General features: G+C 37.8%; 1 protein-coding gene across 3 annotated transcripts in view; it reads right to left on the bottom strand.

Moving 5' to 3' along the window:
• The window catches only part of PHKA1 (phosphorylase kinase regulatory subunit alpha 1), a 131,135-nt gene that overhangs the window by 69,810 nt on the left and 48,248 nt on the right, over positions 1-13,077 (bottom strand). For all 3 annotated transcript variants that reach the window (XM_060002654.1, XM_060002655.1, XM_060002656.1), the window contains exon 14: positions 10,406-10,540. In XM_060002654.1, the coding sequence (XP_059858637.1) occupies positions 10,406-10,540 (135 nt within the window). The remainder of the gene's footprint in view (positions 1-10,405; positions 10,541-13,077) is intronic.

The raw sequence follows: 13,077 nt of genomic DNA, 5'->3' as shown, positions 1-13,077 counted from the left end.
AGCATAACACCCTCAAGGTCCATCCATGTTTTCACAAATGGCAAGGTTTCATCTTTTTTATGGCTAAGTAGTATTCTATTCCTGTCTTTTTCATAACACTCAATCTTATAAGTATGAGGTGATATCTCTTTGTGGTTTTTGACTTGCACTTCCTTAACAATTAGTGATATTTAACATCTTTTCATGTGCCTATTGGCCATCTGTAAGTCTTCTTGGAAAAATGTATATTCAGTTCCTCTGCTCATTTTAATCAGGTTGGTTGTTGAGTTGTATGAGTTTTTTTTTTAATATATTTTGGATATTAACCCCTCATCAGATATACCATTTGCAAATATCTTCTCCCATTTGGTAGGTTGTCTTTTCATTTTATTGATGGTTTCCTTTGCTGTGCAGAAGCTTTTCAGTTTAATGTTAATCCCATTTGTTTATTTTTGTTTCCCTTGCCTGAGGAGACATAGCTAGAAAGAATGGTAAGACTGATGTCAAAGAGTGTACTGCCAATGTTTTCTTCAAGGAGTTTTACAGTTGCAGGTATTATATTCAAGTCTTTAATCCATTTTGAGTTAATTTTTGTGTATGGTGTGAGACAGTGGTCTAGTTTCATATTTTTTCATGTGACTGTCCAGTTTTCCCAACACCATTTATTGAAGATACAATCCTTTCTCCATTGTATGTTCTTTGCTCTTTTGTTATAAATTACTTGCCCATATATGCATGGGTGTATGCATATATATATATATATATATATATATATATATATACACACACACACCCATATATGCATGGGTGTATTTCTGGACTCTCAGTTCTGTTCCATTGATCTATGTATCTGTTTTTCTGCCAATACCATGCTGTTCTGATTACTGTGGCTTTGCTGTTTGAAATCAGGGAGTGTGATACTTCCAGATTTGCTCTTTTTTCTCAGGATTACTTTGGCTATTTGGGGCCTTTTGTGGTTCCATATAAATTTAAGAATTTTTTCTTCTATTTCTGTGAAAAATTTCCTTGGGATTTTGATAAGGATTACATTGAATCTGTAGATTGCTTAATAAGGACATTTTGACAATGCTTATTACTGCAATCCATGAACGTGGAATATCTTTCCATTTATTTGTTTCTTCTTCAATTTCTTTCAACAATGTCTTATAGTTTTCACTGTATAGGTCTTTTACCTCCTTGGTTAATTCCTAGATATTGTCATTTTGTTGTTGTTGTTGTTGTTGAATATCTTGCTCATGTATATTTTAAAGGGATGATTGTAGATATCAAGTTAGCAGAGTACAGTATTTAGATTTTAGTGGATTATTTTAATAATTATCAATACACCAGAAATCGTGTTTCAAAATTTTTATTGAGGTATAGTTGATGTACAATATTATGTTTCAGGTGTACAACATAGTGATTCACAATTTTTAAAGATTATACTCCATTTATAGTTATTATAAAATATTGGCTATATTCGCTGTGCTGTACAATATATCCTTGTAGTATATTTATTTTATACATAGTAGTTTGTACTTCTGAATCCCCTACCCCTGTCGTGCCCCTTCCCCCTTCCCCCTTCCCACTCCCTACTGCTGACCACTAGTTTGTTCTCTATATCTGTGAATCTGTTTCTTTTTAGTTATACTCACTAGTTTGTTGTATTTTTAGATTCCTCATATAAGTGATATCATACAGTATTTGTCTTTCTCTGTCTGACTTATTTCACTTAGCACAACACCCTCCAAGTCCACCCATGTTGTTGCAAATGGCAAAATTTCATTCTTTTATATGGCTGAGTAGTATTTCATTGTGTGTATACATCTTCTTTATCCATTCATCTGTTGATGGACATTTCAGTTGCTTCCATATCTTGGTTACTGTAAATACTTCTGCTGTGAATGTGAACATTGGGGTGCACGCATGTTTTCAAATTAGTATTTTCATTTTTTTCAGATATATAGCCAGGAGTGGAATTGCTGGGTCATATGGTAGTTCTATTTTTAGTTTTTTGAGAAACTTCCATATTGTTTTCCACATGGCTGCACCAATTTACATTCCCACCAACAGTGTACAAGGGTTCCCTTTTCTCCAACATTTGTTATTTGTGTTCTTTTTGATAGCCATTCTGACAGGCATGAGGTGATATCTCACTGTGGTTTTAATTTGCACTTCTCTGATGATTAACAATGTTGAGCATATTCCTAGTTTCTTAATTTCTCTTTCTGCTAGCTCATAGTTAGCATATAGGAATGTAACAGATATTTATATTTTGATTTTGTATCCTGAAATTTTGCTGTATTCATTTATTATTTCTAATAGTTTTTTGGTGGAGTCTTTAGGATTCTCTCTATATAAAATCATGTCATCTGCAAATAGTGACAGTTTTACTTCTTCCTTTACAATTTGGATGCCTTTTATTTCTTTTTCTCTCCTAACTGCTCAGGCTAGGACTTCTAATACTATGTTGAATAGGAGTGGCAAGAGTGGGCATCCTTGTCTTGTTCCTGATCTTAGAGAGACAGCTTTCAATTTTTCACCATTGAGTATGATGGTAGCTGTGGGTTTGTCATATATGACCTTTATTTTGTTGAGGTATGTTCCCTGCATACCCACTTTATTGAGTTTTTATCATGAATGAGGGTTAAGTTCTGTCAAATGCTTTTTCTGCATCTACTGAGATGATAATATGGTTTTTAATCCTTCATTTCGTTAATATGGTGTATCACGTTGATTGATCTACAGATGGTGAACCATCCTTGCATCCCTGGAATAAATCCCACTTGATCATGGATGGTGTAGGACCCTTTAGATGTTGAATTTGGTTTGCTTTAGATGTTGACTTTGGTTTGCTAATATTTTGTTGGGGATTTTTGCATTTATGTTTATCAGAAATACTGGTCTGTAATTTTCTTTTTTTGTGTTGTCTTTGTCTGGTTTTGACATCAGAGTGATGTTGGCCTTGTAAAATGAGTTAGGAAGTGTTCCCTTCAATTTTTTGGCAATAGTTTGAGAAGGATAGGTATAAAATCTTCTTTGAATGTTTGGTAGAATTCACCTGTGAAGCTGTCTGGTCCTGGACTTTTGTTTTGGGGGAGCTTTTTTGATTACTGTTTCAACCTCTGTAATAGTACTTGGTCTACTCAAGTTTTCTATTTCTTCATGGTTTGGTCTTGGAAGGTTGTATAAATCTAAGAATCTGTCCATTTCTTCTAGGTTGTCCAATTTGTTGGTGTATGGCTGTTTATAATATTCTTTTATAATTCTTTGTACTTCTGTGGTATCCATTGTTCTTTATCCTCTTTCACTTCTGATTTGTTTATCAGGGCCTTCTCTCTTTTTTTCTTAGTGAGTCTAGCTAATGGTTTGTTGATTTTGTTTATCTTTTTAAAGACAGCTCTTAGTTTCATTGATCTTTTCTATTGCCTTTTTAGCCTCTATTTCATTTATTTCAACTCTGATCTTTATTATTTCCTCCCTTCAATTAACTTAGGTTTTGTTTTTCTTTTTCTAGTTCCTTTAGGTGTAAGGTTAGACTGTTTATTTGAGAGTTTTGTTTCTTTCTAAAAAAAAATTCTTCTCTACCTGTGGGCAGGGGATGGGGTTTCCACTGTCAGGCCCCACCTCAGAGCTGGCAAGGTAACACTAGGATGGGACATCTGAGTTCCAGTGACTCCCCTGGCAGCAGCAGCTCTTTGAGGGTCCTATGAGTCTGTGGGGGTCCAGCTCCTGGCCCAGGCCAACATTTGGTCCTGGAGCCTGGGCTCTGGTTTCTGGTGCTGCTCAGTTTTGTTTCTTGAGGTAGGCCTGTATTGCTATAAACCTCCCTCCCAGTTTTTGTTGCATCCCATAGATTTTGATATGTCGTATTTTCATTTTCATTTGTCTTCAAGTAATTTTTGATTTCTCCTTTGATTTCTTCGTTGCCCCAATAGTTGTTCAGTAGGATGCTATTCATTCTGCACATATCTGTGATTTTTCCAGTTTTCTTCTTGTAGTTGATTTGTAGTTTCATTCCATTGTGATTAGAAAAGATGCTTGATGTGATTTCAATCTTCTTAAATTTATTGAGACTTGTTTTGTGTCCCAAAATATGGTCTATCCTTGAGAAAGTTTCATATACACTTGAGAACATATGTGTATTCTGCTGCATTTGGATGGAATGTTCTATACAAATCTATCAAATCCATCTGGTCAAAAGTTTCATTTAAGACTGTTGTTTCCTTGTTGACTTTCTGTCTGGATGATCTAACCACTGATGTTAAGTGGGGTGTTAAAGTCCCCTACTATTATTGTGTTGCTGTCAATTTCTCCCTTTAGGCCTGTTAATAATTGTTTTATACAATTTGGTGCTTCCATGTTAGGTGCGTATATACTAATCACTGTTATGTCTTTTGATGAACTGTCCCTTTTATCATTATATACTGTCCATTTTTATTTCTTGTTACCTTTTTTGGCTTTATTTCATCTGATATGAATATGGCTACACCTGCCTTCATTTGGCTGCTATTTGCTTGGAATATCATTTTACATCCCTTCCCTTCGGCCTATGTTTGTCTTTAGAGTTGAGATGTGCCTCTTGGAGGCAGCAAATAGTTGGGTCTTGTTTTTTAATCCATCCAGCCACTGTGTGTCATTTGGCGAATTCAATTTATTTATATTTAGGTTGATTATTGATATATGAGGACTTAATACTGCCATTTTATCTTTTGTTTTCTGGTAGCTCTATATCTCCACTGTTTCTTTTTCCTTTTGTTTCTGTCTGCCATTTTGGTTTGATGGTTTTCTGTGATATTTTTCTCAGTTTCTTCTCTGTGTGTGTGTGTCTCTATTTTATGTTTATTTTTGTGGTTACCATGAGGTTTGTATAAAATTTCTCATAGATAAAATAGTCCTTTTTCTGCTGATAGCATCTTATGTTCACTCACCTATATGAATTCCATCCTTTTCCTCCTCCCCTTTTAGTGTTTTTGTTGTCTCAAATTATCCCTTTTTATGGTTGTGGGTTTGTTACCAAAATAAGATAGCTATAATTATTTTTCTGCTTTCTTTGTTCCCCTTTAACCTTTATAATAGTGTTTAAAAATCTGTTCTGATAAAGAGCTGCAGTTTTCTGATTCTATTTATCACCCTGCTTAAAGTTTTATGTATTTTTGCTATTTTGTTTCTGGTAGAAGAGCTCCTTTCAATATCTCTTGTAAGGCAGGTCTAGTGTTGATGAATTCCCTCAGCTTTTGTCTGGGAGACTTTATTTCTCCTTCATATCTGAATGATAATTTTGCTAGATAGAGTATTCTGGGGTGACAGTTTTTCTTTCAGTATTTTGAAAATGTCATTTCACTCTCTCCTGGATGTTAGGGTTTCTGCTGAGCAATCTGCTGATAGCCTAATAGGGGTTCCTTTGTAGGGCACCATCCTTTTTTCCCTGGCTGCCTTTAAAATTCTTTGTCATTAACTTTATTTTTAAAAAAATTGTATTTATTTGGTCGCGCTGGGTCTTAGTTGCAGCAGGCGGGCTCCTTAGTTGTGGCAGGTGGGCTCCTTACTTACAGCACGTGGGATCCTTAGTTGCAGCATATGGGCTCCTTAGTTGCAGCAGGAGGGCTCTTTAGTTGTTGCTCGATGCCTCCTTAGTTGCAGCATGTGGACTCTTAGTTGCTGCATGCATGTGGGATCTAGTTCCCTGAGCAGGGAACTGCATTGAGAGCACAGAGTCTTCACTACTGCTCCACTAGGGAAGTCCCCTCTTTGTCATTAACTTTTGACAATTTTAATGTGTCTTGGAAAAGGTCTTTTTGCAATGAGTTTAATTAGGTGTTCTCATTGCTTCACAGACTTGATTGTCCAGTTTCTTCCCCATGTTTGGGAAGATCTCAGCTATTGTTTCTTTAAATAATTGCTCTTCCTCTCTTCTTCTGGGATACCTATTATCCCAATGCTGCCTTTCCTAAAAGAGATGTGTAGCTCTCATAGGATTTCCTCTTTTTATATATGTCTTACTTCTCTTTCCTCTTTTACTTGTATCATTTCTAGGTTTCTATCTTTGAGTTCACTAATGCTCTCTTCCATATTGTCTGCTTTATTTCCAATCCTTTCTAATGCATTTTCATCTTGTTTATTGTGTTTCTCATTTCCAGAATTTCTGTTTGGTTCTTCTTTAGAGTTTCAATCTTTTTGGTAAAGTATTCCTTCTGTTCATTAATTTTATTCTTGAGCTCATTACACTGCCTTTCTGAGTTTTCTTGTATCTCATTGAGTTTCTTCATGATGGCTATTTTGATGGCTCTATATGATGGCTCTATCAGTTAGATCTCAATATTCCATGACTTTAAGTTTGGCTTCTGGAGAATTGTCATTTTCTTTTTGTGATATAGTGTTACTGTGATTCTTCATATTGCTTGATGAATTGTTCCTCTGCTGGCACATTTGAAGTTAAATGACCGGTTAGGAGTTACAATCCTTTCTTTTGCTTTCCAGTAGGTGGCGCTATCACACAAGTTTTTGGTTTCGCTCACCTGAGCTACCTCTGGTTATACTTGAGAGGTGGCACTTTCCAGCCTCCACCATATGTGTAACAGGTGTGGCTCTGTGCTTTTGCTGTTGCTTCTTGTGCCTCTAGGCTTATTGCTGTATTGCTTCTGCCAGAGCTGCTGTCATTACTGGGATGATGGGCTCTTCTCTTTTGTGGGAGATCCCCTGAGACACAGGCTCTGCTGTGGGGGGAGGGGAACAGTGTGGGAGGGGAAGCTGGGGTTGCACAGATGTCTCCACTGTGTCTGGTGCTGTCAGGTTCGGGGGCTCTGCCAATGCAAATAGTGGGGCAAGAGTCTGGGGTCATGGGTTCCTCAGTGACTGGAGGGATGGGGTCCCAGGCCCCACTGTTCCTGCTGCTAAGTTGCCTGTGGTGGCAGGCAGAGTCATGCGTGCTGCTTCCCCTGCTGCTATTGGGTTTTCTGAAGCTATGGGCTCAGCTGCCACAGTCAGAGGGCTGGGATTGCAGGTACCAACTCCACTGTTCCCTCTGTTCTGCCTCCTCTATGTGTTCCAGTTCACCCACCTATAGATGTACAGATGTGTGGAATTCTCTGGCATCCTGTTGTGTTGGGCAAAGGCACCTTCGTTGTGTTGTAGATGTTTTACTGGTTGTAGCTTCAAGGGGAGAGACAAAGGTAGCTTTTCACTCCACCATGTTTCTGACAGCACTCTCCTATAAAGTTCTTATGTTCCCAAAGTTGATTAACAACATAATATTTAAAAATTTAAAAAAAATTATAGAACTGAAATACTGAGTGTTTGAGGTGAGGCACAGAATCCCACTTCTGGGAACATATATAAATGAACATACCTGGTGAAGAAATAGCCTGTTTTCCTTGGTGGAATTACAGCTGTCATTCAACATATCCTTAAAGCAACTTTGGGGCTTCCCTGGTGGCGCAGTAGTTAAGAATCCGCCTGCCAATGCAGGGGACATGGGCTCGAGCCTGGTCTGGGAAGATCCCACATGCCACAAAGCAACTAAGCCTGGGCACCACAACTACGGAACCTGAGCTCTAGAGTCCACGAGCCACAACTACTGAATCTGCGTGCCACAACTACTGAAGCCCAGGTGCCTAGAGCCCGTGCTCTGCAACAAGAGAAGCCACCACAATGAGAAGCCCATGCACCGCAACGAAGAGTAGCCCCTGCTCACCACAACTAGAGAAAGCCTGCACACAGCAACGAAGACCCAACGCAGCCAAAAATAAATAAATAAATTTAAAAGAAAGCATTTTTGTTATTGTGAAATTATTGCAATAATAGAATTATGAAGAGTCACTCATTTTATAAATCATCAAAACGTGCCTTTCTTGACCTTCCCAGGCAAATCTATTCTCTTTCTCCTGTACTTTGTACGTAATGCCATTGTTATAGCATTTATAAGACTGTACTATAATTATTTGGTTATATGTCTATGTCTCTCACAGCATCACACCCAGAGCCTGGTACATAAAAGTAAGCAATAGAGCCTTATGAAAGAATGAATGAATGAAGCGAATGAAGGAGCACATTTGGAAAATAAATATAACTTGCTACTTGAGTCCCTGAAATGTTTGTGCATTCATTAAACTGAAGTCCCGAAGACCTAGTAGTCCCTATTTTCTCTGGCTAGGAAATAATAACTTCGTAAGAGGCCCAAAACAAAGTGCAGACTTTGAAAAAGTAGTCAGTAAGGAGTTTGCTTCTGTTTGTTAGAGAGATCTGATGTGATGCAGGTAGATTCCAGGAATGAAGTCCCAGAGCTTGGAAGTTACCTATATCCTCGTAAGATTATGCTGAGTTTACAACAATGGATGTGAAGAAGAAAAGGGTAAAAGGCATCAACTTTTAAGTGAGAGCCAGAGAGAATCACATCAAAGGCATCAACAGGACTTCCACAGACCCCAAACCATAGAGACTTCTCAGAAGGGCAAAGAAGATAGTGATTACAAGATCAAATAATATTCATGGAGTAAGATTTGGGCTAGATAGAGAAATACCTTCCTTATTTCAAGAGATTTAGTGCTAGGGGACTGGTATCTGGAGACTAGGAGTACATTATAGTCTGAAGCTAGAGGGAATAGCCAAGGAGATTAAAAAAAAACCCAGGAAGCAGGTTCTAGATAGGACTGAGGTACCCCATCCCACCTAGTAAAGCATCAATCCAAATTAATCTCAGAAGTTTCAGAGTCTTGACTTGGCATTTACCACTAATAGGGCTGAGTCAGTGGAGGGAGCCAGGGGTTCAGTAATTTGTACTATTCAAGCTAATTTGTGGCTAGGTTTTATTTATTAGGACCTGAGACCTATATTCAATAAACTTGATAATTTCTATGTGTTTATATTTTAGTTTTCCATTTTTTTGGTAAAATTTCTTTAGGAACTTCCAACTTTGCACTTAATTTAAAAAGAAAAGGGATTTTCTACATTATGGCTAGAATGGAAGAGTGGGGGAAATCCATATATTCCTAAAGCCAAATGTAATGTTAATAGCTCTGGGAGTTCAGGTCGTGCTGGCATAAAATGTGGGTGCTAGGAAAGATAAAGAACAGTCAGCTCTGACTGTTGGTCCTTCCCTCCTTGGTTGATTCCCTCTCAATTTAGACCTACATAACTGCCACAGAAATTGAGTGTTTGGAGTAGGTGTTAGTAAAAAGGGATGGAGGCTGGTTTTGAGCCGGACAAAATTTGGTTTGGCTTTAATTACTAACAGACCACTCTTGGTGAAGAAAAAAAGTACACACACAACTAGGGTTTGTAAGTGGCAATCTACTATGTAAGGTACATTCTTCATTTATAAATTTACTTTGTGGCTTGATTTAAGATTGTATTAATTTCCCATTGGTGCTATGACAAAGTAACATAAACTCAGTAGCTTAAAACAACATACACTTATACTCTTACAGTTCTGGAGATGAGAAGTTCAAAATGAACCTTATGGCTACTATGACGTAAAATAAAAATCAAGGTGTCAAGCAGGGCTGGTTGCTTTTGGAGGCTCCAGGGGAGAATCTGTTCCTTGACTCTTCCAGCTTCTAGAGGATAAGCCTAACAGCCTTATCACTCTGATCACTTGCTTCTGTCATCACATCTCTTACTTCTACAGTCTGATCTCCCTCTGGGTATCTCTTATAAGGAGACTTGTGATTATACTTAGGGCCCACCTGAATAATCCAAAATAATCCTCCCCACCAATCTCAATCTCCTTAATCTAATCATACCCACAAAATCCCTTTTGCCTTAAATGGTAATGTTCACAGGTTCCAGGGATTAGGGCCTGAATATCTTTTGGGGCCACTATTCAGCCTTCCACAAGGGTGGTTTAGAAATTTTGCACATCCTTTTTTTAACAATGTAGTAATTTGTTTAATGTGAAATTTGTAGTAACTTGCATAAATTTTTAACTTGTAGTAATTTGTTTAATGTGTCTATCACCAAATTTAATATATAAGTTGAATAAAAAATAAGTACTAATTAAAAATAAGTATTAGATTAAGAAATGGAATTTTAAAATATTGTCAACTAATTCATTACATGACAAAGTATAAAGAACTAAAAACAAGTTCCTTGGCTATTAATGTATATAAAGTTAGCATTTTTTCAAAATGGAAATATAGGTCCCAAGAAAGGGGAGAAGAACAAGTTGGTTAAGCACACACTTGGAATGAAGATACAAAGTTGCCTGATAACAGTCATGCCCTCTGTACCAAAGAGTTCATAAAACACACTGAAAATTATCAAGCCTGCTCAGGATATATAGGGTTAGAAACTTAGATTCCAGAGACTCTAAATTCCTTTTCAGATGCAGTTTAATAAAGCAATAAAGATCAAGAAAAAAATAAAAAGGAAGGAAACCAGCCTGTATCAAATAATGCTTTGATTCTAGCAGGCTGGCCAATCTCCTTACCTAGGCTGGAATAAATGTGGCTGAGAATACAAGCTGGTTGTACTCTGATGGGGTGCACCTCAGCAATGGTCTCCACATCAATTCCCTTGTCCTTCAAAATGGCCTTGATTTCTTCTGTCTCAGCTAGAATGGAAACTATAGGAAAGAAAGAAGATGAGGTCAACAGAAAATTTTATTTCAGCAGGAACCTAAAGATCTCTCGAGCCACACAATATTTTTTTGAAGGGAAAACAAAAGGAAGGTAAGGAAATTAACAGTTATTGTAGACTTGATGAAACAATCATCATGCTTGGTACATAATGATATTATCTAAATGGAAAAGGAAACAAGATTTCATGATTAGAATATTTAATTGTGTTTTTTGTCTAAATACCTATGTGCTTCTAGAGAATGCCACACTCACTTATATCTGTGATTCTATGTTTAAATAGGAAAAAAAAGACCAGGGACAGCATTATGAGGATAATAAAGAACACCCTAATGATACGAATTGCTCAAAGCTAGAGAACAGTAGAAGGCAAGGTAACTTCAGGATAAAGCACTGAGGTACCATATTTGAAACTCGGTGTAGTTGTTTTGGGGGATGGGGATAAGACTTCTCTAGACTCAGAGCCTGCCAAACCTGGACAGCTCCCTTTTCTTCCTCTCACACTCATGTCTCAAAAGTGGTAATCATACTCACAAAGGAGAAGTCCAGGCCACCTCACTGACTCTTCTGTTTATTCCCCCTCTGTGGGACTGATAATCTGTCTGGAGGCCAATAACCTGAATGGGGCCTCAGCTGGCTTAATGCTAAGCACCAGGGGCAAACATGTACCCTATTCCTGCTCCTCTAGTACTGCTAGATATGTTGAATTGGGTTTATAAGAAAATGAAGGTGCCATTTGGTTCATTCCAGCTTACAAGTATTGTATTTGTTGAGTTTGGGGGGCAAAAGCCTAGTTAAAAAAGTGCTACTCTGCATTCCTTTGCCATTATCTTTTGTGTATTTTTCTACCTTGGGGACCTCATGGTGTTGTGCTGCTGTGGTCTGGGGCAGGATATGCAGGGTATGGTGATTACAGAGTCCCCTGGACATAACACCATCTTGATTACTTCTAACTGAAAACAACAAAGATTCTCCAGGAAAAATATACAGAGGAAGAATAATAGTGGGCTGACAAAAGTCCAGGGAAACATATGTGGTCATCTATTCATTCATTAATAAACATTTACTAAGCACTTAAATGGTAAGGTACTATGCTAGGCACTAGGGATTTAGAGATGAATATGTTAGTCTCTCCCTCAAGGAGCTCATAGTGTAATGAAAGTGACACACACATAAACTCATTATAAAATAACCTGTTAAGTAAATAAATATATGCACAGAACATTGTGTGATCACCCAAGAATGACACCTATCTAGTCTGGAGTTGGCAGGGGGAAGTTTCAGAAAAGGCTTCCTGATGTCTAAGGTGAACTTGAAAGAATGAATAAGTTAGCCAGGAGAAAGAAGGGAATAGGAATTGGGAAAGCCATTTTAGGTAGAAGATCCAGAATGATCATAAAACATGAAAATGGAAAAGTATGTGTTTGTGTGTTTGTGTGTGTGTGTGTGTAAGAGATGGGGTGGGGACTACATACATTTCCATATTGCTGTAGCATGAAACACCTTGCACAGTGGAAAAACACACACAAAAAACAAACAACCCCCCCACCAACCACCAACAAAATGAATCTGGAAAGGCAAATAGGGGTTAGATCATCATGGAGAGCATGTGTGTCACTTTAAGGAACTTGTATTTTATCCTTGGGTAATGATTTCCAAATTGCATTCTCCTGAGCCTCAGGGTTCTGCAGAGGGCAATGCAGTTGGTAGCAGGAGTAAAGGGGACTAAAGGAGAGGCAAATGAACAACACTCTGGGGTCCCAGGGCTACTTTCAACCCCAACAACTCAGCTTTTTGTTTATGTTTTATCAAGTATGTAGAAAATGCTTATTTGGTACCACCTATGTGCTAGGTACTGCCATATGCTAGGGATACAAAGATAGACATGATCCTTGGAGAAAATGACATTGACACTGAGTCTTGCTAGAGAGCTGAATAGGAGTTATTCTGGTAAAAGTGAAGGTAAAACTAAGGGAGAAGCTGTTCCAGACAAAAGAAATAGCATAGACAAAGGCTCAAGGGCAACAGAGAACAAGGCAGATCTAGGAATAATAAAAAAAAGTTCTTTATAGTAGGAACATGGAGTGTGAAGCAGCAGTGGTGAGAAATGACGCTGAAGGTGGGGTCAGGGAGCAGATCATAAAGAGCCTTGTAAGCCATGTTAAGAAAGTTGGCAATGGGAAGCCCCTGCAGAGTTGTAATCAGGGGAATAGCATATCCAGATCTCCGTCTTAAAAAGAACATATTCATGTTGATGATTAAAGAATAAGCTGATATACTGTAGTGGACCTACACTGAAGACAGGGAGACCACTTCAAAAGTTATTGCATTTAAAAAAAAAGTTATTGCATTAATGCAAGGAAGAGATGCTGACTACTTAGATTAGGATCATGACATTGGTACTGGATAAACTAGATGGATTTATGAATTATTTAGAAGGTAAAGAAATTGGGACTTGTTAACTGAACGTAGGAGATGAGAGGGAGAGATACCGAGAATGATTCTTCATGTGTTTATTTGTGTA

Source organism: Delphinus delphis, chromosome X, assembly GCF_949987515.2.
Source record: "Delphinus delphis chromosome X, mDelDel1.2, whole genome shotgun sequence".
Taxonomy (NCBI): Eukaryota; Metazoa; Chordata; class Mammalia; order Artiodactyla; family Delphinidae; genus Delphinus; species Delphinus delphis.
The sequence above is the reverse complement of the archived record's forward strand: the minus strand, read 5'-3'. Positions and strand labels throughout refer to the sequence as shown.